The 26,751-nt window shown below is 41.5% G+C and overlaps 1 protein-coding gene across 1 annotated transcript; it reads right to left on the bottom strand.

The window, feature by feature from the left end:
• Positions 1–1,377: 1,377 nt before the first annotated feature.
• notch1a (notch receptor 1a) lies at positions 1,378–26,064 on the bottom strand. Its single transcript, XM_037692171.1, has 34 exons — positions 25,857–26,064; positions 24,786–24,867; positions 16,342–16,604; positions 15,904–16,242; positions 14,577–14,699; positions 14,230–14,463; positions 13,988–14,143; positions 13,419–13,604; positions 12,586–12,699; positions 11,907–12,020; positions 11,577–11,810; positions 11,377–11,487; positions 9,999–10,191; positions 9,761–9,906; positions 9,554–9,667; positions 8,825–8,944; positions 8,570–8,722; positions 8,247–8,475; positions 7,955–8,156; positions 7,714–7,867; positions 7,438–7,622; positions 7,181–7,313; positions 6,823–7,080; positions 6,611–6,723; positions 5,941–6,512; positions 5,411–5,851; positions 5,164–5,309; positions 4,837–5,050; positions 4,629–4,713; positions 4,357–4,519; positions 3,975–4,273; positions 3,745–3,892; positions 3,538–3,635; positions 1,378–2,790 (listed from the first exon to the last, which is right to left on the bottom strand). Exons 1-34 carry the CDS (start codon positions 25,912–25,914, stop codon positions 1,534–1,536), a joined length of 7,437 nt encoding a protein of 2,478 aa, XP_037548099.1. The 5' UTR covers positions 25,915–26,064; the 3' UTR covers positions 1,378–1,533.
• Positions 26,065–26,751: the final 687 nt, after the last annotated feature.

The raw sequence follows: 26,751 nt of genomic DNA, 5'->3' as shown, positions 1-26,751 counted from the left end.
AACAAAGCAAAAAAGATTTGTTCAATTTGAAATATTTCCAGACCCAACAAATCATGATGGGATCGGAGGAGAGAACATCTGTGAGCCAACTGGTTGCCATGGTTGTAACCAGTAGTGGGCAACCTTAATCTCCAAGAGAGGAAGATAGAAATGTGTGTTCATCCATCCATCATCTTTACCCATTTTTTCCTTTTCGGGTCACGGGTTTTGTTGGAAAAAGTTGCATTAGGGTTTCTGAGGTTATTAAAGAAAAAAAAAACATGACCTCATGGTAATATACAGGTTTTTGGGTGTAGTTACACATTAATATTTTAAATAAATATTTTAAAGAAAGGGAAATGAAACTATTATTTTGAGGTTTAACTGCAAGTTTTTATTCATTCAGGTCTATTTTACAAAACATTTTTATCAGGAAATATTTATTAGCAGACTACAATTGTGCATGAACATTGGTATTACTTTTTTCCTTAAAAACATTTTTATCTCTGGATTAGTTTATAAAACATGACATTTACACCTTACACTACACTCTTTATTAAAATGCAGGAGATGTCACCAAACACACAAAGGTCCCCTTTTTTTTTCATTTACATACAACGTGTTCCTCCTTGAAGACATTTTTTTACAAGAACTTTAAAAAAAATACATTGTTTTTCGTCAGAAAAACAAAAATCACACTGGCACGTTTTTATCTATACTGTGGCAAATGTAACATTTCCAACAGTCTACAACAGGTCTGCAATTTAACACTTAACCGGTTAAACACAGTAACCATAATTAAAGATTTGTAAATTCCTTGCATCATAAATGATCACAAATCACTCTTTCAGCACCAGCCATGATCATTAATCAAATGTTCATGCATGAAGGTCCAAAATCTCCAAAGTTCCTTATCTGTGACACCGTTTCTTTGTTTTGTCATTTTGTTCACAGAGGACAGTGTAACAAGCAACAGTAGGAAAAGTGACACTTTATATTAATATATTAAATTAATGTCTAACACAGACTCAGTGATAAGACTTAGTGAAATGTAGTAGTTCTGTAACAATAAAGGTCACTTAAAAATCAAAAGGTTAAAATATATTTAATTAATACTGAAATTTTAAAATATTATCTAAAACAACAAAAAAAAAGGAAATAACCTTCTGTACAAAGATAAAGCAACGCAAAACCATTTTTTTTTTTACTTTTGTGCCAAAAACAATCAAATAAACTCAGTGAATACATCAACACAAGACAAATAAATAACCAGTGTATGCACATCAGGGAGGCTTTGTCATTCACTCCTTTCCAATAGTTTCTAAATCGCCATACATAAAAATTAACAAAAAAAAAAAACATAAATATAAAATCTTTTTATTTTCAAGTCAAAAAAGTACATAAATAAATACAAAATAACTACAACTGCTTGTATTAGTATAAAAACTGATCATTAAAAGAAGAATCTTCAGTCATGAGACAAGTTTGTGACTATTTTCTGACAGAAGTGTGTTTGTGGTAAGATCCAGCTGAGTTTAAAGTCCTACTAAATCTTCATTTAAACTTGTCTGGGATCAGATTCATCTGCGAGTGGATACTTGTGGGCGGACTGGAGATGCCCTCTGACCAGTCGGACAGGTTGGAATGTGGGGATGAACTAGACCACTGGTCGGGGGAACCAGGGGAGGGGGTTAGAAAAGGGTGTTCGGGTGCCTGTAGCTGGTGATTAGGTGTGTTGTCCATAGGGCCTGAATAGCTGTGCTGGGAGGGAGGTGTGAGAAACTGGGTGCCGAGCATTTGCGTCTCCTGTGGCATGATGGTGTGAATCGCCACCGAGCGTCCTGAGCCACTGTTCTGCTGCATGTCGGAGCCGTTCAGCTCGATGTTTGGGAAGCTCTGGTTGTGAGCTTGCCCAGCTGTGGAGGAGCTTGAGTTCTGGTGCTGAACCTGCCGTGGGTGAGCCTGCTGCATCAAGTGTGCAGATGAGCCAGGGCGGCTGCTCTGCAGGTTCTGGTAGCCCATTATCTGTGACAAGGTGGCAGTGCTGACACTGTGCAGTGCGCCCATTATGTTGTGTGCTATGGGTGGCCCTTGGGTAAAGCTTCCTTGCTGGTTTACACTAGGATGCATCCTGGTGACCCAATCACACTGACTCCCTCTGCTGCCACCTAAAGATGTTGTGCCCTGAGAGGTGGGGCTGGACACAGGCAAGTGGGAGAGACGGGGAGGGTCAAAAGACATGCAACCCATGTCTTTACCCATATTAATCTGCCCCAAATGAGAATTCCCGTTGCCTTGTAGATGATTTAAAGACATGGGAGGTGACTGCTGGAAAGGTGATGCCATTGGAGGAGAAGCAACATCTGACAGGTAGCCATGAGGTGACTCAAGTGAATCAACCGGGGAGAGAACAGCGGATGTGTCTAGTAAATTATTTTTTCCATCCAGTGACTTTTTCTTCTTTACTCTAATATCCTTACCCCCATCCTTACCCCCTTTCCCACCAGAGCTTGGTTTTCGAGGCTTCTTGACAGAGGGTGTTGGCTTAAGGTTGCTAAGATAGTCACCGGGGGAGCAGAGAGGAGGAGAAAGAGTAGATGTGCTCAAGGGGGCACTGTGAAGACCAGGACTCCTAACCACGTTGTACTCATCTAGAAGCCTGACAATGTCATGATGCATGCGTTCCTGGGCAATATCCCGCGGCAGCTGGTCAAGATGGTCGGTGATCTCACGGTTGGCAAAGTGCTCCAGCAGGACTTTTGCTGTTTCATAACTGCCTTCACGAGCTGCAAGGAAGAGTGGGGTCTCCTCCTAAAAAAAGGAAAGCAATTATAAGATAAAGTTTTAAAAAGTATCATACACTGAAGTATACCATCCACCACATTGTATGTCAAAATATAAACAAATATATTTTTGTTCTGTTAGCCCTAGAATATGTGATGGTGATGACTATCAGCTACTTCCACACCAAATCGTTAGTCCCTCAATCGCTCAGTATTTGTGAAACTGACTGATTAATAGCCATTTTTGTGTTTGTTGAAATTTATTAGCTGTAATAGCCACTGTGAATCATTTTAAATCCAAAAGTTATTTATTGTATACTTACTTCTGGTCATTACTTTCTGAGTGTTTCATTAAAACTCATGAGATATTTTGTTAACAGACAGACAGTGTTAAATCCAACAGGTAATGGCAATGTTTTCAACAAAGATCTTGCATGATCTGTAAGCACTCAGAGTTTATGTTTGAAACTACTCTCAGCTATAACCACACCAAATTGTAGCTCATTATATGTAAAAGTAACTGAGTTCATCTAATTTATGTACTGGCTATGGTTGTTTAGTTCTGGCAGCAATCTTGAGACAAGTCCACACCCAAACCTGATCACTTGTTAATCTACTGTACATCCAATGAATATTTTCTGAGAGTTTCATTAAACTCTATTTAATGGGTGATGAAATATTTTGCTAACCAATAGACAAACATGCACAGGTGATTACGTTATCAACATGCAATTTAAACCTCACATAGTTCAATCACTGCCATCGTATCCCATACCTTGTTGTTCTGCATGTCTTTGTTGGCCCCGTTCTTCAACAGCACCACTGCAGCTTCCACATTGTTAACAGATGCAGCCCAGTGAAGAGCAGATTTACCTGTGGAGATTGCAGATTAAAATAGTTTATTTTATTTAATCCCAGCATTATGAGGCATACATACAGTATGTGTGATAGTGCCAGGATGAAAAACAAAAATGTTAGCTACCAGTATCATCAGTGGCGTTAGCGTCAGCGTGGCAGTTGATAAGTTCTTCCACCATGCCATCAATCGCTAATCGGGCAGCTAGGATGAGTGGCGTTGTTCCATCATGCATCCGGGCATCAAGATCAGTGGCACGATTTCGGATTAAGATCTACAAAGAGGGAAAAAAATGATATTGAGTTACTATGCATACAGGTCCAAAATGAAAGTGAGATGATTGAGAAAGCAGTTACCTGAAACACTCCCTGTGCATCTGCAGCCACGGCAGCATGAAGCGGTGTGCGACCCATGTTGTCCTGAACGTTGGCATCGGCGCTGGACTCTAGGAGGCGTTTGGCAGCATCTGAGCGGGCATAACGGGCTGCTAAGTGGAGTGCGGTCTCACCAGTGCGATCGGTCTGATTATGGAGGTTAGCGCCCTGATAAATGAAGTCAGAGATTATTTCCGCTGATGGATCTTCTTCCTCTTCACTGTTACCAGTCTCCAGTCCTCCACCACTGCAGGAAGCAATCATCAGTGGGGTGAAACCATCTGAAAAGGAAAACAGATGATAGTGAGTTTCTGTTCAAAAAGGTTGCACCAAAAAAAAAAATCTGGCATGTCTATGAACACACCTGGTCCTCTGACATTGACATCCATGCAGTCATTCTCTATCTCTCCCTGAGGAGGTGTAGCAGCAATGGATGCTATCCTGAGATCAGCTGCATCCAGATGCTGCTGAGTCCATTTCCTTTGGTCACCTTGATTGCTGAAATCCAACATGGCTTGCTCCTCAAGCTAAAACAACAGCAAGTCAATACAGAGTCAGTGTCAGTGACATATTTAATTTAAATAGCTTAATTTCAGCAGCAGTGCAATAGGAAAAATACCTAATTGTTCATCTTACCCTGAATCGCCTACAATCTGGATGATCATCATCCCATTCATTTTGATTATCATCCATAAGACTGAAGTCTGAGTTTTTCATAGGTCTGTTAAATAAATGAAGATAAATTGCATATTAAGTCTTAAGTGCCCATTATAAATGATGTTTAGTAGATAAATTCTGAGTTTCACATCAGAGCAGCCTTAACATTTGACTTTAGTCTACTTACTTGAGTCCAACAGAATCCTCTCCCAGTGGCTCTCTGCGTTTCTTTTTGCTAGGCTCCGATGCTTTGAATCCCTCAGGAAACCAAAGCTGGCCATGCTCTCGTCTCCTCTTACGAGACACTAGAACACCCAGGCAGAGGAAACCCAAAGCAGCCAGGCCAAGGAAGACTACATACATGGGGTAGAGCTCTGTAGTTCGGGGAGTAGGTCTCACACCTGAAGAAATAGTAAACCAATTACCATGTAGAGCTTAAGAGTTCAGTGGAGGGATTATTCTGTGTTTATGTTTGCAAAATAGCTAAAACACTGCACTGAAAATGACAACATACTTGTAACTGCCTCAATATATGGGACATTAAGATTCCCACTGGTGGCCAGTGCTCCAAGAAATGCAGCCACATCCGTTGCACTTTGGAAACATTCAGTGGACTGCTGATAACACTGACGGTTGTCAATCTCCAGGTAAACAATAGACCTATGAGCAGAAGGTAGGAAAATTAGCAATGTATTCAATTTTGTAAATCAAATACAGTACTTTTCTTTTTTTTAAGTGTTACTGATATGACATCTACTTACCCTTTGACTTGTAAAGGATCCAGCTCTCTGCGTTTCCGTGGACTGACCATGGAGGACACACTCTCCTTTACCTGACCCAAAACACTGGCTGGCATTGAGGCCCACTCAGGCCAACCATCTGCAGAGCGCTTCAGCATGTTGTGTTTAACCAGGTCTTGTTCATTGCCATAGTAAGGAAAGATCATGGGCTCCCCTTTGGCGTCTCGGCGAAACACCACATTGGTGTGTAGGACACTGCTCAGCTCTCTGAGGAAGGATGAGGACCGGTTTTTAAGATGTTCTGGAGTAATATGGACAACCAGGACTAAATGTCCATCTGCAAGCTTCTCTGGCATGTTGTTGGCACAGTCAAGGCCATCCCATTCACATTCTGCATTGTTGCAGCCTTGGTCACAATGACCATCAGCATAGTGATCTTTACAATACTGATCATACAGAGGACTGAAAAATAAAGAAAGTGATTGTGTTAGTGTTTATTGAAAGTCACAGTTCTTTGACTAATCCCCAAAAAACATTTTCTTTTTACTTACTTGCACTGTCCTTCCTGTCCTTGGCAATCAAAGCCATCATAGAGACACCCTGGACTGTTACACTGGCCGTCACATTTCCCATTATTGAAGTAACGCCAACACTGCAGAGCAGCGGAGCAATTTTGCCAAGGATCATCAAAATTCAGCGAGCAGTCTCCTCCGTCCCATCCGCAGGCATGGTTGTTGCACAGAGAGTCACAGATGTGGTTTCCTGCCCACTCATCACACTGAGGAATCTCACAACTCACCTCCACTTCTGGAGGTGGGGTAATGTCTCGACCAAACCCCCCAACAAAGGAGTAGTCCAGTATGTGGCAAAGCAAGCCGTTGAAGTTACTGGGACAGCTGCACTGGAAAAAGGGAGCATCTGGGGTGATCTGGCAAGTACCTCCATTGTAACAGGGATTAGAGATGCAGAGGCTGTCAGTGGGAGTTAGGCACTCAGGACCTGTAAAGGTTGAGGGGCACAGACAGCGTGGGCCCAGGTGCCCTGATACACAGGTACCACCATTCCTGCAATTCAGACTGCCACAAGAGCGAGAATCATACTCGCAAGAGGAACCAGTGAAACCCTAAAGAAAATAAAAGGATAGTATTATTACTCATTCTGAATAAAGATGTTAAATGAACAAGTTAGAAGTTTACAAGTAACAATTTTAGCTGAACTCACAGGTGGACATTTGCAGATGAAACCATGAGGCGTATTACTGGCAACAGCACAAGTCCCTCCATTTCTGCAAGGTTGTCCCTTGCAGCCATCAAACACCTTGTCACAACGCTGACCTGCAAAACAGAAGCAATGGCCATTAGTCAGGTACTCTATTCGACACCTATACTCTTAAGTTTTATCTATTACATGTATCAAAAGGCACACAACAATACCTGTATATCCAGTTCGACATTCACAGCGATAGCTATTTGTGAGTTGGATACAGTTGTATGACCCTCTGGGGTCACAAGGATCTGATAGGCACTCATTGACATCACCCTCACAGCGCTCGCCTACATAACCTGGTGGACACACACACTGGTAGCCTCCGATGCGGTCCACACACTTGCCATTGTTGAAACACTTGGGTTCTTTTGTAAATGGGTCAATGAGTGGGTTGCAGTCATCCAAATTAATCTCACAGTGAACACCTAAGGAGTGCAGACATATCAGTTTAGACCATGGCTATCTAATCTGTTTTGGTTACCTCCATTTCTGGTTCTTCATTATATTTGATGTGCAGATGTATACCTTGTGTTCCTCTTGGACAAGAGCATTTGTATGTGTTGATGAGGTCAATGCAGGTGCCTCCATTTTGGCAGGGTTGAGACTGACATTCATTGATCTCCTTTGAGCAGTTCACACCATGGTAACCAGGGACACACTGATAAAAGAGGCAAAAATAAAATTACAGTTCACTTAAGTCTTTTGTCAACGTTTACAAATTTACTATGTAAACTTAATGTGATTTAATCAATTTATCCTTGACTCGACCTTATACACTTTACCTCACAACTGTAGCCTCCTAAATAATCAGTACAGGTTGCTCCATTCTGGCAAGGATTGGGTGAACACTCGTCCACCTGGTCCTGGCAGTAACTCCCAGTGTAACCAGCTTGGCAGCGACAGTAATGTGTGTTCCCTGCATCCAGGCACTGGCCTGAATTCCTGCACAACTGAGACACTTCAACACCTGCAACAAAATTCAAAGGAAAGGTTTACAGAATGTACCAGTCACATGCAAGACTTTGATTCTGTCACCTCAAACATAAAATCTAATATACCTTGCTGTTTGGCTGCAACCTCACAAGACACACTTGGTATGTCACAGTAGAGGCCAGTCCACCCAGTCTGACACTGGCAGGTGTAAGATGCTCCCTGTTGCCAGCATGATCCTCCATTTTTACAAGGGAAAGAGTCACACCAGCGCACCAGATTCTGTAAAGTAAGTAGAGCAAACATGATAAACTAAATATAGTTGGAATATGAAGGTATCAAAGTGTTGTTATTACATCAAGTCCCTACCTGACAATTGACTCCAGTGTAACCATGAGGACAGGTGCACTTGTATGTCCCATAACCGTCAAGACAGGTGCCTCCATTGAGGCATGGCTTAGAGTCACACTCATTTATATCATATTGACAGTAGCTGCCAGTGAAACCAGTCAGACAGAGGCAGGTGAAGGTGTTAATTCCATCCACACAGGTGCCGCCATTGAAGCAAGAACTGTACAGAGAAATCAAGTTAAAAGACTCCATTTCTCACATTTGTGCAGATCATTCAGTAAGTGAGCTAAATATTGGCAATGTGAACTACCTGTCAGTGCAGTCATTGGTGTTAATCTCACAGTTGATACCACTAAAGCCCAATGGGCAGGTGCAGGTATAGCTGTTGACACAGTCAGTGCAATTGGCTCTATTCTTGCATGGGTTGCTCTCACATTCATTTATGTCCTGCTCACATCGGCTGCCACGAAACCCTGGCAGACAGGTACATGTGAAACTATTGATTCCATCGTAACACAGTCCTCCATTACTGCATGGATCTAAAATGCAGAAAATAAGATAGAAGATTACAATTTACTTGTGATGTTTCAAATCATGAATGGGAACTTGCAATGCTTCAGGTCAGTGGCTTACTTGGCTTGCAGTCATCAATGTCTGTCTCACACTTTTTGCCAAAGTAACCTGCTTTGCACTTGCACTGGTAGCCACCCATAGTGTTAAGGCACACAGCACCATTGTGGCATGGATGTTTCACACATTCGTTGATATCAATTTCACATGTCTGACCTTTTGTTTAAGATAAGAATAATTGGAGAAACATTTTTTAAACCCCAGTGGATTAAGAACTTAACAGACAGGCATGAACACGCAACAAAGAATAGATGCTACCTTGCCATCCTTCAGGGCAGATGCAAGAGAAACTTTGGTAGTCTTCAGCTTCTTTACACATTCCACCATTTTTACATGGCCGAGAGCTGCAGGGGGCCAACAGGGTCTCACAATTTTCACCTGGTAACATATCAAACATTCATGGGAGTGTTAGCTATCAATATGAAGCAGCTGCTTCAAACTTCCAACATCTAGCATCAAGTCACAAAAACAAATACAACTGTGTTTTGTATTGCAGTATTTTTGTTAATAACATATTTTTAAAAGTCACTACATTCCATTATTCCATTCCACATCCTTATCCATTTCCACGATGACTTAGCCAAACAGGAAAGCCCTTCCAGTTTCCTGCCATTGTGTGATCATAGACAGGAAATAGGATGCAATGGAAGTAAGGCTAGAGTGTGGAACAGAGCCTGCTACTGCAGCTTATGTCAACTACTATGGCATGTTATTCCACAACACACATACTACATTATCCCTGCAAAACAGACAAGTGAATCTTTCCACTCCAAGATGCCAAAAACAAGGAATCCCTGTGGTTAGCAGTTGACTGATGTTTTCTCAAACAACACAGGATAAGATGAGATAACACCTTTGTGCGGAAACTCTAGGGCTCTCTTGATATTGTCAGACCTGAACATACAGCTGAGACAGCAACAAAAACCATACACAAATCAGGAAATTGTCTGACTCTTTAAGTAAAAGATAAGCCACTCTCTGTCATACCAGTGTATGGCAGCAAACAGTTGCATTTGAATCCAGCCACATCATCAATGCAGGTTCCCTGGTTGAGGCAGGGATTGGATGCACACTCATTGATGTTAGTTTGGCAATTAGGTCCTACAGCGTCAGGATTAGAAAATATGCTTGGGTTAGATATCAACCAACATACCAAACCTTTTGTGTCAATTAAAAGAAAAGATTGGAACTGACCAGTGAAGCCGACTCTGCATGTGCAGTGGTATCCGCTGGTCATGTCCTTGCAGATTCCCCCATTCATGCAAGGGTTGGACTCACATTCGTTGTTATTAATGTCACAGTTTTGGCCACTCCAACCAGAGTCACAGGTACATTTGTAGCTTCAAAACAAAAAAAATAACAGGTTAGTGATGCTTTCTCTTTATTGCAGTTTTTCCCTCTCTCATGTCGTTAAAAATAGATATTTGCTCACCCATTTATGAGGTCTTGACAGTGGCCGTGAATACAGGGGTTGCTGACACACTCGTCCAGCTGTGACAAACAGGTAGCATCTTTGTAGCCCTCTGAACAGAGACACGTGAAGCTGTTGATGCCATCAACACACGTGCCCCCATTGTGACAGGGGTTGATGGCGCAATCATCAATGTTAATGTTACACATTGTGCCTGCAAGACAATAAAATGAGAATTTAAGTTAGTGCAGCAAACACTTCGTTTTATGGTGCAATGCGTTAAATTTAATCAGTACAGAGGGGAAACAGCTACTGCCTTGCTTGTTATTTACTTAAAAAGTAATAATCAGCCAGTTTAGCTGCTTCTTCCCCAGCATTCAGTGAGCAGAAGCCATTCCAGCTCTAGTGTGTGCCTGGCCTGGTGGCCCTTGGGGGCCCTATTTTTACTTCTGCCCGCTGATTGAATGGGGTCTTGATGAATAGGCAGAATAAAGGTTTCAGCTGGATATGAGAGAGGCAGGTCTTTCCAAAAGTGAGGGAAAGACTAGCCCCCCACCCCACTCAACTAGCTAACTTCACCCAAAACTGTTTACGAGGACAGAAGGCTGAGCTAGTTTCACACACGGTCGAGTGACAATTACCCCCCCTCGGATCTCCTAGATTTTTTCCCTCCTCCACTGCTCTTCATCAATCAAGAAGGGGAGTAGCCAACTGCCTGATATTCAGTGACAATGGTCCTCTGTCCCCTCTGTGTCTCAGTCCTGCTGTTCCCTCCACACTCACCCCGCAAATACAAAAAAGATGGTGGGGAGAAGGAGGAGGAGGGATGCACAGCAGCCTGCTCACACACACTTGTTACCTACTCTCGGCCTCTTTTGTGGAATAATCACAATTGCAACTATCGTCCAGAACCGGCTTTGTTAGGCCATTCAAAGAAATACAGATGAGAGTGGTTAACTTGCTGCTAAATTTGTACTTCCTATTACTTTGTACATTATGAGTAGACAAGCAGCCTATAAGTAATGATGTGAAAATGTTTAAATCTGACACATCAGGGGGATGTAACATGGAGTTTCACACTGCTACACACTCAAAAGTGTTTAAAGGCCAGTCTTTTCTTTTTTCTTTTCCTTTTTTAAGGATCACCTTACAGTCATTTCAGGCTCGGCATCACAGTCTTTTCAGAAGACAAACACAGTTAGAGCTATGTGTGTGGGTTTGTGTTTGACTATCAGGTTTTGGGGGCTGTCCTCTCTTTTTTCCTACCTGTCTATCCAATACAGGCAATATGACACCATTGTTCCACAAAAGCAGACCCGCCAGCCACCTGTCAAACCCGCCCCTCCCAAAGCACAGGAGGACCACTCCCCTGCACCTGTATACTCCATCCAGCACTCACCTGTGTAGCCTGGCTCGCATGCACACTCATAACCATTGATTTTGTCGATGCACTTTCCGAAATCACACGGTTTGCTCTTACAGTCGTCCAGGTTTACTTCACAGTTCAAGCCTAGAAAAGGAAGTAAAATAAAAAGATGAGAAAAATGCAGAAATTTTCCCTAAATGCGTATTAGTTTTCAGGGATAAGTAGAGTGTCACCTGCAGTGCCTTTGGGGCAAGAACAGAAATACGAGTTCTCCCTGTCCTGGCAAGTGCCACCGTTTTTACAGGGCTGACTAAGACACTCATTGATGTTGGTCTCACACAAGCGGCCAGTGTAGCCAGGGTGGCAGTAGCAGGTGAATGAGGCCAGGCCATCCTTACAAGTGCCATAGTGGCAGGGATCAGAGTAGCACTCATTGATATCAATCTCACAGTGCTGCCCTGTGTAACCTAAAAAAAAAGAAATAATCCATTATTGCATTGTTATCTCAAAAGACCAAAATAAATTAAATGCTACATTATATAAAAAAAATAACTGCTGTATACCTTCAGCACATTCACAAGTGTACTTATTGGGTCCATCAATACACTTAGCTCCATTCTTACAGGGGGTGCTAGCACATTCATCAATATCCACCTGGCACAAGTTTCCTGAAAATCCTACAAATATACATTTATAAAACAAACAAAGAAATCTTATTTAGTTCTAGATATTCAGTCAGTATCTAAAAGTGAACATAATTTAAGTACTGAGAGCAGACAATCTAATTTGAATTTGAAGTAGGTCCACAGGACACTGAAAATGCTTACAAACCATTCCACCACACCACATCCAGCCCCCTCCCCTTCCTAGCCATTACTATGCAGTGAAATCTTTCTTTTAAAAGACAACACAATGGCCCCCAGTTTACCAGCCAATCCCTGCCCCCGATTTTCGCGCTGTAAGCTCTAACACAAACTTTTGTGCCCGCCAAATATGCTAATGCTTCTACAGCCTGCTCCACTTCACTCATAAAAGGTTTAGAGACACTATTAGAAGTAAATCATTAACATTCAGTGTGTGAGCCATGTGTGCTAAACACACTGACAGATCGGTTAATGATCCACCTTTTGTACAACGCTTTCCTTGCTCCAGTTTGACAACAAGCAGGTTTAATTTTGTTTAAAGTATTATTAAATTGACCAGTTTTGTCAATTATTTCATACAAAGTTTTACACATCTTACCTTTTGGACACTCGCAGTAGAAAGAGTTGATCTTGTCGATGCACTTGCCATTATTGAGGCAAGGCTGGCTGGCACATTCATCCGTGTTGATGTGGCAAAACACGCCCTCGTATCCTGAAATGATGAATAAAGTAGTCAAACTATTATTCCTGCCATCTTACCCACATTTAAAAGAGAATGAGCAGTCCTATTTGGCCTTCTCACACCACCAAGCTTTACAATACTTAATAGCGTAAACAGCATGGTGAAAGGGGAAAGGTAAACCACATAGGTGGGACTCCTGTACCTGAACTGCCTTACCGGTATGCTTTATCACTATGCCACATATTTGTGTATGTCAGTAAGAGATGCAGGTTTGTTTTCTACTTGTATTTTCTAATGGTACTGTATGTTTGGAAGGCAGCCATGCACAGAAACAGCCAAAAATAGGGAAATCCAGCAAATTCCTTATAATATCTCACCTCCTGATCCCTAATGACACATGTTCCTCCTACATTCCTTTAATTGCATAATCAGCTGTTAGAGGACAAAATCTACTACTGTAAAGTACACGTGTGAACAGCAACTGCAGAAAAGATCAGGAATAAATCACTTGTAAAATACACGTCAAAACCTATCGAGTAAGGAATGGACAGATTTTAACCAATCAGGGCAGATCATGTTTTGTCAGAGTTAGATTATTCTAAATGTTATGTGAAACTTGAACCTTTTAAAAATGTACAGTTTCTATTTGATTATGTCAAACTGTTTGATAAAAGAAAAAAGTATTAAGCTGTTTGTGATCAAATATTTAACGTCTTCTGTTCTTTTCTTGCTATAACCCCTTGTCTTACCTGGCATACAGATGCAGTGGAACCCTCCAATCTGGTCTAGGCAGGTGGCGTCATTATGACATGGATTGGACATGCATTCATTAACATCCATCTCACAACGAGGTCCACCATATCCTTGAAGACACTTGCACTGGAAGGAGCCTTTGGTGTTGAGGCAGCGACCACCATGCTCACAAGGATTAGCACCTGAAACATATAAGGTACAAGTGGTCATAAACCAGTCCTAAGTCTTGTGAAGCAGTTATAAAGGTTTAAGTTTTTAAAACAAAAATAAAAAAGCATTAAGGATTTTTAGAAGGAATGTTTATTGCCTATCAGCTTGCATACCAATGTATCAAGTAAATATCTTAGATGGTCTATTAGTATTCAAAATATGTGATGGGGACAACTGTGAGCTACTACCACACCAGTGTTTAGCTCAATATTTGTGTGTGTTTGAGTTGAGTTAAAATCTGCCCACTAGTTTAAGCAATATTTTAGCAAACACAATACACACCACATAGGCAATTACATTATCACCCGTCTTTCATGGCAGAAGGTGATAAAAATCAGATGACTTTATTACTCACCAAGGGCACACTCATCGATATCTGAGTTGCAGGCTGATCCAGTGTAACCTGGTGGACAGGTGCATATTGCCTTGCCGTTTACTGGGTTGGTGTCACAGTTAGAACCTTTTTGACATGGGTTGCTAATACAGGCGTCATCAAGGTGGCAGAGCAGACCTACGGGTCCAAACACAGCAAATTAATTTCTTTTTGTCAAGGTCTGTCCTCGCAGTGCATCAGTAAAGATTGAAAACAGTCATTACCTGTGCGTCCATGAGGACACTCGCAGAAGAACGAGGCTACGCGGTCATGGCAGGTGGCGCCTTGATAGCAAGCTGCACTAGCGCAGTCGTCTATATTTTCGCTGCAGTCGTCGCCCATCCAACCATTGACACAAACACAGTGGTAGCCACCGTGTGTGTCATGACACGTTCCTCCATTCTGGCATGCGTCAGGCATCAGCTCGCACTCGTCCACGTTTTCTGTACAGTACTGACCTGAGAAGGGGAATGAAGAATAATGTAAGTAATTGTTACTGGGGATGTTTGCTCATTTTATGCTGTTTAACTAAGTTGTGTAAATTAAAAGTAAAAATTAAGTGAAAAGTAACCTGTGTAATGAGGTGGGCACTGGCAGTTGTATGTGTTCACCCCATCCACACACACACCACCATTCTGGCAGTTGTGACCTGGACAGTCATCAATGTTTTGCTCACAGTGCTGCCCTGTAAAGCCTGATGGACAGAGAGGAAATGAGACCAAAAGAATTAAAAAGGGCGTGCACTAAAAGCGGTAAAAGACAAAGACTTAACAACACTGAAATATGGTTAATAATCAGACTTTTCCTTCCGACCTTAATCTTTGAGCACATAAAAAGATAAGCCCTCTAGATTCTTGTGGCAAACAGTTTTAATACTCCATAGATGACAGTGCAGCTTGTGTCCTCCTTTGACATCAAAGGACTTGAGAGAGTGTTTTACAGCACAATAGTTTGATTAACAACCAACCCACAGCTCTGCAGGTGCTTGTGCAGCTTTGCTATCTAAACGCATTCCAGCATGGAGGCACGCAGCATGGATTAAACTTTAACAAACAAGTCCCTCGTTCATCTGCATGTTTAAATAACATGTTTTGTGCTCATCATAAGTAAATAATCAGACAGAAACACAAGCAGTATAACTATCTAATAGCAATTAAGTAAACTTTTTTGATTGGCAACAACACTTTCGTAAAAGTGAAATAAAGAAGTATGATGAGGTTTGAAGGGAAAAATTTTCTGTGCAGCTGAGGTTCTACTGCATATGTGTCAAACTCAAGGCCCAGGTGCCAAATGTGGCCCTTGTTAACATCTTATCTGGCCCCCAAGTTGACATGTGAAACGTGAAATACTTCTGTCTCTTGAATTTTTTCAGTAATCTTTGATTATGATGTCGAAAGCACAACAGAGAACATCAAATGAGACCAATCAAACTCTTGTTGAAGAACTGTGATCAAGAAAAGATGTTGGGTATCTGATTTGAGTAAATGTAGTTTCTGAAATTGGCTCTTAGTTTGAAAAAGGTTTTAATTTTGGCTTCCTTTTGTAAGTGAGTTTGACTCAACAATGTTCAAGTTGAGTGAAAAACAAAATGTTTTTTTATGAGTCTGTGACTCAGCGAACAGGGTGTGCATATCTATACGTTGTGTGTACACATGGCTTTAGCACCTTTATGGGATCGCTGCTGATTATCAGAAGGAAACATCTGTTTGACTATATCCTGCCAGGGATGGCTGGCAGAGTGGAGCTGAATAACCAGAAACGTACTTCTCTCAATCAGATTGTACCATCCTACATTCCCAGTCAACCGATTTTTAGGAAAGTTAAGGTTTTCTTACTGCACAAAAGCAAAATCATGTGTTCCAAAGGACTAACTCATCAAATACAAGCTTGCATTTTACCTGGAAGGCAACTACAGTCGAGGGTGGTTTCTCTCTTCTGGACACAAGTTCCTCCATTCAAGCATGGCGAAGGACTACATGGCTGGTAAGTGGTCTCACAGTGCTGACCAGTAAACTCTTGAGGACAGCGACAGTGGTACGAGCCAACCTCATTCACACAAATGCCACCATTAAGACACAGAGAAGGAGTCTGTGCACACTCATTTACGTCCTGTTTGCAGGTTTGACCTTGGAATGTGGGTGGGCAGGTGCACTTGTACGTGGAATCTAAGGCTGAGCACTGGCCACCATTTGCACATGGATTGGAAGCGCAGGGGTTGGGAGTCTGGCAGGTCTTGCCTGACAAATACACAAAAAGAAAAAGGTGATTCGTGGTAAAATCAGAGAGGGGAAAAGGTATACGTCATGTCAAAAGATTTGAGACTGTTTGCGGCATACCTGACCATCCTGGTGGGCAGCGACAGCGGAAGACAGAAAGACTAATGAGTTCACATGTTCCACCGTTGCGACAGGGGGAGTTCATGCAGGCATGGTTTGTGGGGGTCAGGCATAGTCTGTCTGTAAAACCCAGGCGGCATACACAACGGAAGTCAAAAGTGTTGGCATGAGAAACAGCTTGGCATTCACCACCGTTGTGGCAAGGTGAAGGGCTGCATGGGCTAGGATACTGGCACCGGTCACCTACGTAGTCACTGGGACACCTGTGAGAAGACAGTGAGATGGGAAGAGGGGGCAGTGTTAATCAGAAAACTAGCACTTTTTTTGTTTAAATCATGAGAACAAATATTTAAACAAAATGGAAAATCTAGGAAGGGGACAGTGGTGGGGTAGTGGAAAGGGAGCTGAAAGTTTCCCGCACTGCAGAGTGCCAGGGACAGCATGTTGTTCTAGTGTGTCTCTCTGGATTAGGCACTCTCATAACCTTGAAAACACATTCTACTAGGACAACAGACACCAATAAATAGTCGAGCCATAACAGCCTGTTCCCATCTACCTTTTGCCCCAGGCTGTGACAACATTCATCCTGAATGACTGAGGAGATCAAGGGGACAAGCCGCCCATGGATGTACCCTATTAAGTTTTGCATTCAGGCTTTAACCAGTCCAGCTCTGCTATCTAGACAAGGACAGTTACAATTACAGTCACATGGCTAGCTGATTATTACATCATTGTCCATCAGTTCACAATTACATGAATCAGGAATCACTTTTAATATGATGATTCAACATTCACACTATTGCTTTCCTTTTATTTATTTATTTTTTTTGGGGGGGAAGACAATTTTTGCAATCTAACTGCATATTTAATACTATAGTACCCATTACTATGAAAGAATGTTCACTTCATTCAGGCTATGAATGCCATGAGTTTTTATAACTTTTATACATTTTTACTATATTCAAAAATATTATTCTATGGAAATGAATACATATACATACAACTGAAGGTATACATTGAAAATCCTTCAATTGCTTCCAAATGACCATTCTTTGAATTCTGCCTCCACATCCTTGCTCAGTTTTATTTTGGATGCCACTTTTTGGCAACCACTTTACTACTTTTAGCTTTCAAAAATAGCATTAACAACCCAGTTCGAACTTTATCAGCAAATTTCCACAAATTCATTGAGCACCAAGTACTGACACTGCATTTATACAAAAATGCAATACTGTCCCTCTAGTAGCCATCTGTGCACTTAAAATGCATTTTCACCACAAAAAGAAACATCTTACAAAAACTGAGTTATTTTGATTTTAGCAATTGCACATATAATTAAGATGCAGCTTGTACATAACAGCAATGCCCCATCTGTCACGTAAAAGGGGCATTTAAAGTCAGCAAAAAAGGTGTTTATGTTTGAATTGGAGCTTGTGTGACAGTGTGCAGTTGCACACATGATTGTGAGTGTTTATGTGTAAGAAAGGGCATCTGTTGGCCTCCGACTATCTCCACAGGGAGCAGGTGCGCATGTTAATGAAGGCAGCTGTTGGACAGGACTCCTCCTCACCCCCTCTCATTTCTCCTCCCTTCTCCCCTCTGCCCTCCTCTCTCCCCTCTCTGTCCTCCTCTCAGATGGGGGTACTGAAAAGCCATCCTCTCCTCCAGGGACACAAAGAACCCATGTGAAGTCAGCTGTTGCAACTTCTGTCTTCAACTCACCCCACTCTACAGATTTCACTTCCTATCTCCCCTACCTGTTCCCAGTTTTCAAAACAACATCCTCTTTCTCATGTTTTTCTCAGAATTTCTGCTTCAACTCCCATTTTGGTTTACAGTGGTTGTTTGCTTGTTGTTTTTGCACTACAAGGATTTTATAGCTCCCAGCAGTTCGCTTTTTACAGCATCCTCCTCATGTCGAACAGGGCTGCTAAAAACCCAGTTGTTGACTCAGGAGAGACCAGTTGGGAGGGGGTTAACAATCTTGTGTGCTCCAACAGTTGCAATTGACATACAACTGTAAAGGTATTTAGGGAAGCTTTGAAGTTTATCTGCTTCCTATTTCACTCTTCACACTGAACAACAAAAGGACAGCGAACGTTTGGTATAACATTTTGGATAATGTAAAAAAAAAAAAAGTTTTATTAGCAAATGCGTGCTTGAGGTTGTGTGTGAATCTATGTCACCCCACAGTAATAGGTGTAACAGATCCTCTTTGTCCTGAAGTCAGTCCATTTTGAGATAAAGATCCTCCCACATGCTGAAAAGACCAGCAAGAGCGCACACTACGCCGGCAACAGGTCTCTGCCGGCGATGCAATGTCCCCTCAGGCCGGAGCAGATGCTTCCCTGACCTCTAACCCCAAACACTATTGTGAGTGTGGGACGGCCTCTTTGCCTTCTCTCCCCTCTCTGCTCTGTCCCCGCTGGGCCTGATCCGCCATCTGTCACTTCGGGGGTGACTTTATCCTCCAACACAAAACCAGCCACAACTGTGCAGTGGAAATGCCACCGCTGTGGAAAAAGTAACAGAGGATGACATATAGCCTACAGTAACTTGTACATGTAAGAGTTTGAAACTCCTTTCATTACACATACACGTTACTTAGTATCAGCTCCTTTCTTCCCTCGTTCCCTCTCTTTTTCCCTTTTATAGTCGTTTCTGACCTATCCTCTTGATTCGCTTTGCCTGATTATATGCGGCTAATAATTAACCTTGATCTGACCACTGGGGTCCACATCTGTTAACAAGAAATGAATAATGTAGTTGAGAAAATCATTTTGAAAAAAAGAAAGGAATGATTTTTTTTGGAGATAAACCTTTATTTTGTTCAACTATCTTTATTAACAAAGGCTAGGGAGTAAATCAATTTCAGAGCAATAAAGCTGAACATCCATTTGGTCTTCATCTACAAAAACCAAACACCCAGATACTTCAAGAGTGTGTGTCATACACATTGTTTTACTTATGTCGACCTTATCAAAATGCATGTAAGCAAAAAAATGAAGACACCCAACTTCATCCTCAAACCAGTAAAATCATCTGCCCACTGACCCACCTCTTAAGGTTATCAGATAATCTGTAACTTGAGTATGCAACTCAGATTATTATCAATCAGGTGAGCACATGTACGCATCATAAACCCATGCCTTCGCAGCTTTTTCAACATCATTTAGCAGCTTTGATATAATATAATGGTATAGTTCAATCTAGATGTGATTATGTTACCTCCCAGATGTGTATACGATTTTAATGGTTCTTTGCAGAGTGTATGTACATTTTTGTTCTTAAATATATGTCAATATATAAGTCAATTGTCAATTATAAGAGGCCTAACTAATTAAAAAAACACTACCCTGAAAATAATAAAAATAAAAATAAATTAATTTAAAAAAAATTATAAAGCAGCCAAAGTCTGAAGAAAACCTTTAAAAACTCTCAAAAAGCCAAGAGAGCAAATGGTTGAGAACCACTTTCAAAGTGTGCAATACATTTTTTCACTGAAGCAAAACATAAAGAAAAATATGCCAAGTATTTCATAAAAATACATGACTGCCCACCTTTCGTGGCAGCGGGTGATAAAAGATGAAGGGCTCAGGATATTTTCCCATGCTGTACTTATGAAGGTGTCATTTCTACGTTTGACAGCCTGTGTTGGTGAATGTGAACTTTCGGCACCCACTAGAGAGAAATAGCCTCTTATCTGCCTGCTCTGACAGCGCAGCTTCGGTTACTTTGAGAATCTACAGATCCTCAGAAGCCAGTCCGGCAGAGAATATGAGAAACATATCTCCATCATAAATACTTTCATTACAGTAGCATTATGAAAGGTTTTACAAAAAGATTTTGCTTCCATGCAAAAAAAATTAGATTGAGCATGTTTCCAGGCTGTATCCGAGGGGTCCAGGCATCTGGGGAATGGGTCTGACCAGGGAGTGGCTGGCTCAAAGCTTTAAACTCAATAACAGGCCCAACATCAACAGGCACACTTAACCCTGTCATGCACTCGCATGCTCCAGATTCACTTATCTGACATGGAGCTGAGCCTTCACAGAGACCTGCCTGGTAATCCTATAGTAGGAAAAATAAAGAGCGGCATTCCTTGAGTGGAGAGAGTCTCATCTCTCCAGTGGTGCTGGACTCGCTGTTTTAAGTAAGACATTCAGCATCAATGCAAGACAGCTGTGTGTCAGGTCACAGGGGTGCGCTCACTCCCAGCACCACAGACTGGAAGTTATTTCTCACTTTCTAATCTATTTATGTCAGGTGTCTAAGAGTATTTGAGACAAGCGGAGCTGCTACTTCTGACCAAAAACTGTTTGTTTCTTGAAAGCAGCATCAGTCATGTAAAGGCACAGTTTGGGTCATCAACCTTTCAACCCCACAGTGCCCTCATTGCTGTTGCACAAATGGAAACTGAATTTGACTCATAGTGTGTTGTACCCTCCTTGCATGCTTTCAGGCTACCCACAGAAGCAGTCAGCTACAGCACCATGGGGCTCAACAGGAAGCCCAAGACCTGCAAATAACCTCTTACTTCTCACACGGAGTACTTCCCCATTAAAGACACCCATTGTAGTTGTGTCTGTGCGTCAACAACCACAAACAAATGGTTTTATAATGTGTAGACAAATAATGTTTGGATATCTCTGCAAAAAAAAGTAGCCTTTTTTATTTTCTTTGCTTGATTTGTAAATGTAAAATGTAAAAGACAAAACATTTGTTCTTCATTACAGTTTGAAAAAACAAACTGCGTTAACGTTGACCATTTGCAACATTTCACATTGATCTGCAAAGCTAGAAATCAAAGCAAGAAACGGGTCAAAACGATTTTATTTTCGTGTAATATTGAGTTAAATATGTCACGAAAGTTAAACCAAATAGCTACATTGTAAATGACTTGTTGAGCTTTTCACCGCTTCCAACAAAAATTAACCTTATGCTGTCAAACTGGTTATGGTAACTGAAAATGATACTTTTATACAACAAAACTTATCACCTGCAGCCAAAATGTGATGCGATGCTCATGCCTGCGTCTTTGTAAGTGTGTGTCCATTAGCAAAATATATTAATAATGAGTACACAAATTTCAATGAAACTTGAAGAAACGAAAACAATAAATTTACATCTACAACTGATTTTGGAGTCAGCCTCATTCAAGATGGCTGCCACACTCAACTGACCTTTGGAAAACACAAAAAATGGCTACCACTCAGTCAAATATTGAGTTAAAACTTGCTGTGGTTCACAACACTTATTCTAAGTGCTAATCATTGCACAAGTCCTGTGCTTAAAATTTTAGCATTGACTGTTGGAGGCAACCCTATTTGTCTGTTAGCAAAATATCTCACGAACCACTGTACAAACTTTTGTGAAATTTTCACAAAGTAATCGCCCTAAAACTGATCAACTTTTACAGTTAATCCTGTTGAAAATGGCCGCCACTGCAAAATAACATGATTCTTTGAGGAATGCTAGTTTTAGTTTACTTTGTATATAAACAAGCTCATTTAATTTATTCCCATAGTGCAAAGCCCTTATGGGAAAATGAGAGCGCTTGTAAACAAAAGCTGCATCCAATCAAAGTCAGAGACTTAAATATAGCTGCTTGTTCAGTGCACAGTTGTATCACCAGGACATGAGGGAAACATCCTTCCAGAAAGAAGACGAAGCTTGTCCTAATAAAAATTATAAATCTATTCAGGACTGCTACATTTTACACCAATTTAAAACTTTGTCTTTGTGTCATCTTGTGACATCACCCTGCTGTGGGAACTGCACCGGAGGAGTGTTTACATCTGTCTTACCGCTCAAATGTGTATCACCATATGCTTTCACACGAGAAACCACAAAAGTAAAACGTAGCTCACTGGTAGAGGGGGTTTTACATGTCTAAACTTTTTTATTTCGGGTTATTCTAACCACTTGTGAAATTTCCAATAAGTCACCAACACAAAATGTGCCAGGAGTGATGTGGCACAAACTTTCATGCATGTGACGTGAAAAAAGAACATGACTGGAAACCCCTCCTGTGCTTGACCCCTGAATCTCTCAGTTCGGCCCCAGGAATGATAGATAGCTGCTCAGCTTGGCAGGGATAAATGATTAATGAGAGGAAAGTGTGGAGGAAGGGAGAATGTGGGTGGGTGAAGTGATGCCCCTCATCCTGTCTGTTTTTAATTAGACTGAATGGAGAAGAGGACCACAGTAAGAGCTTTGTAGAGACGGAGGGAGAGTTTCTGGGTGCCAGTGTGTCCACACGTGCAGATGTTTGTGCTTGTGTGTGTGAAGCTTGCCGATTAGATATTGTGAATCGGTGGCCCTAGGCTGTCTCGGGTTCTTTAATAACTCCCCCCCCCCCCCTAGTTGCTCCCACAGACCAAAGAAGCGCCTGCTGTGACCACATGCCATCAGAGTGAAACAAGCCACCTCTGAATTTCTTTAAGGGTCCAAATTAAACCACAACTGGAACTCTTCCCCATTTCCAAACCTCATTTCATAAACTCTTTTTTTTTTTTTATTCACAATGAAACAGCAAATACTAAGAAATCACAACATTCCTGATTAAAAAGTTTTTTGTTTTTTTTGCTGGATAGAAGTATTTGTTGTTCTACAAAGTAAAAGCTGTATTAATGCAGCGATTGTGTCTTTCCAGATGTGGAAGTTGTCCTTATCATAGACGCTAATGCACGCCCATACCATTAGAGAGGCAGGCTTTTGATCTAACAGGTCCAGATGGTTCCTCTTCTCTTTGCAACAGAATGGTTTCTAAAAAGAAGTTCAGATTTCATTTCGTCTGACCACATTTTTGTCTTTGTCTCAATCACTTTTAAATAAGCACTGGTCCAAAAAAGATCATCTTGAGGCTTTAACTTTAACCACTTGGCACAACAAACTGTGTTTACAGCCGACGTTTTGTGGAAGTGTTTCTGAGTCCATGCAGTGATGTCCTTAGAACCTGTTTTTAATGCAGTCCTGCCTGAGAGCATCCAATATCGACTTTTGTCATTTGTAAACAGAAAGTTCTCCAGATCCTTGAAATCTTTTGATAATATTTTGCATTGTAAATGATGATGTGAAAATGTCTTTAAACTTTTATAGATGAACATTTTTCTGAAATGGTTTCTCAGACTGGTGAACCTCTTCCCATCTTTACGTCTGAGATATTCAGTCTCTTCCGAATGTTCTTTTTATACCTTTTACTGACAATAATCTAATTCGTTGCGAAGTGCTCTTCCAGCAGTTTTTATTATTCTACTTTTACATTTACAACCTTTTGTTGCTCCTGTCCCAACATTTTTCTTAGATGTTTGTGCCGTTAAATTCTAATTTACGTTGTTTCCTTCAAAAAACGTGGTCCAATTTCTTAATATCAACAGTTGATGTGTTTAATTTGTTCCATTATGACTAAAATATGGGTTGATAATGGTAAACATTGCATTCTGCTTTTATTCACATCTTAAACAGCATCCCATCTTCTCCTGAATCTGTTTTTTTTAGAAAGCACCTGTTTCATCAGTGAAAACAAGCAGAAGTTCATGTCTTTTTTATGACCATCATAAAGTCAGCTAAAAAGAATATGTTGGGATATCAGATGTCTCCCATCCATAAATCATTAGCATCCATCCACAGCAAACGCACACTCAGATCTGCCTCCATGTGTCTCTTCCCACTTGTTTGCCTTCAAATTTCTGCACTTTATTCCAATTAATCCCACTCTCTTGACATCCAATTGAATTACATTTCACAGCCATCTGGCTTTCAAATGGAGATCACTAAGGTGGTAGAAGGTGGCGGTGGGGTGGTGTTTATTCAAAATGATGGAGACAGGCCTTTTGGGAAGCGAGGGAGGAGATAGCAGTGTGTGTTGAGGTGTCTGGGGTGGCTGTGGCATGATGGGAAGCCCCACTCAGATTAGTCACACAGCATTATTCTGACTGCAGGACAATGGGTGACGGGCGGCGGGCGAGCCGCAGCTGTCGCCCATGAAAGAGCAGAACAACAAGATTTAGGGCTGGACGCGTCCTCTCACTTTGCCACCGAGGGGGCCTTGCATTCATTAACGGGCTGCTGTTTGGAGTGGGGAGGTGGGAAAAGGGGGGGGGCAGCTTTTATCTGCGTACATTCTGCACATTCTGGATCAAACGTTTACTTTTTATTCCTTCACTTCTCAATTTCTTTTTTTACAGGGTGTGTGTGGAGTAATGCAGCTCCTGCAGAAACTTCAGAGAAAGGCCGGTTGCTGGGGTGCAGGAGCCCCACAATGGCTGGAATTATTTTTTTTTAAAAAGCGGGGGAAATGTGGGCCCCTTTTCTTTACAATACCCCCCCACCCCCCAACCCACCCACCCAAAGAAGCACTTGCTGAAACAACAATAGACCCCACAACATAGAAGAAACTTGAAAAATCATTTTGCGCATCATATAATTTAGTGTTTACTTACTTGCACTCTCCATTCCCATGTGGAGTGGCTTCACATCTTCCTCCATTCAGGCACGACTCGGTGGGTAGGAAGCATTTTAGACCTGGGGTGGGGGTGGGGGGGTTAATTTATAAATATGTCAAAACACATTGGGACCCAACATGAAGTTTTGGTGTTAAACTTATCAGGAAACGATGCGTAAAAGTTCGGACTTCTCAGTGGCGCGACTTTAATCATCTTCATCTTGTAATTGATTTGTTACACGAGTGTCCGTGAGGTGTGTGGAGGGGTGGGGGGGGCGCGACGCGGACACCGGTGAGACCGTGCTATAATGGGCGCGTGGGTGCGTGGCTTTTGAGCTGGAGCGCGCACGCTCTCTTTCTTTTTTTTTTTTAAATTTATTCTATATCGCGCGCGCGAGCGGCAGCTGCTGCGGGGCGCAGAGATGCGGAACAAAAGAAATCAGAGTCCAGCACGAGCCATAAAACACTCTCTCCCCCCGGCATTGTTTACCAGCAGACGTAAAAACAGACCCCCACCTCACTCCTCCACCCCATACACATACACACACACACACACCACTCTCCCACACTTTGAAGACAAAAGACGCCCCCCTCCACCCCCGGCTTTAGCGTCCCCCTCCTGCACACAACTTTTACTCTCCACAATGTTACATCAAAACCAGTCCTCAGAATCACGTTTAACATTTAATTAATTCTTTTCTTTATTATCTATAAGCGATTAAAGCAGGAACACGCAACTCAAAACACTTTTCTAAATGTGCGACAAATGTTGCAAAAAGTTACTTTTGCACCAAATTTGTGCGCCAGATTGCGTCAGGATGACTGGTTCTGTTAATCCGGACAGAATGGACTAGATGTGGTTGACAGAGTTCAGAGGAAGTCAGCAGCCGGTGCAGCAACTTCCACTTGTCAAGTCTTTCCCACGATCAAGAAACCCTTTAGGTTTCTTTCACATTTCAAGCGCAGCTAAGTTTCTGAGGCGCGCAAACAGTCCAAACAACTTTTTAACAGTCAGTAACTTTTCTAAGTCTCTTCTTAGTTGAAATATTTCAGGGGAAAAAACAAATACCTTGTGAGAGGACGATTGCTGGAATCAGAAATGCAAGTTTCACAAAGAAACGAGACATTCCTCCTCTTCAGCTTGACAAATGCGCTTGGGTTCGCATAGATCCGCAGTCCGGATGTTTGCTTCACTTGAAAATATCCTTAGTTTGGATTTGTGACGGGTAAATCCAGCAGAGGCAGAGGGAACCGGCTCAGCAGATGGTGACCTGCTGCCTTCTGGGTTCTGAATGAGAATCTGCAGGCACTTCAACTGCAGGTTCCTCCTCCTCCTCAAATCATTGCTCCCCCCTCTCCTCGTGAGGACAAACAACTCTCACAGCTCCACAAGTTATTATTTCACAGTTCAGACCCAATAACTCAACAGATAAAATGTAAAATAGGCCAAACTGATTCCAAATAGTTTCATTAATTAAAAAAAAAAGTGAATACTGTATTCAGTTTTAATTCATTCATTCAACCTTTATTTATCCAGGTTAACCCACTGAGCACGAGGACTCATTCACAAGAGAGACCAGATATGTGCTGATTAATTAATTAATATTAACTGAATAACTACTAACTGCTAATTGATTAATTAACCTGATTAATGCTCAGTGAATGGCTTTCAGAGCTTAAAGGGCATTTTAAGTTTTAGTTTTCAAATGTACTAAAGGCGCTGGTTTGATCAGATTGTTATTTTATTTTTAATTGAAGTATTTTTACACAGGTATTTGTTGCAATGCAGACTTTTTAAGAACTGTTATGCTATTTTTTTATTGACATGACTGTTTAGAAGTCTAGTTTTTTAACAACTAATAACTTACCAGCTAATAAAAAAAATAATAATAGTACTATTACATGTATTTTGTGTGATTTTTTTTTTTGCCCTCAGAGCAGGGCCAGCCCAAGGGGCCCAAAGC

The sequence above is a fragment of the Nematolebias whitei genome, chromosome 18 (genome assembly GCF_014905685.2).
Source record: "Nematolebias whitei isolate Nwh7 chromosome 18, NemWhi1, whole genome shotgun sequence".
Taxonomy (NCBI): Eukaryota; Metazoa; Chordata; class Actinopteri; order Cyprinodontiformes; family Rivulidae; genus Nematolebias; species Nematolebias whitei.
The sequence above is the reverse complement of the archived record's forward strand: the minus strand, read 5'-3'. Positions and strand labels throughout refer to the sequence as shown.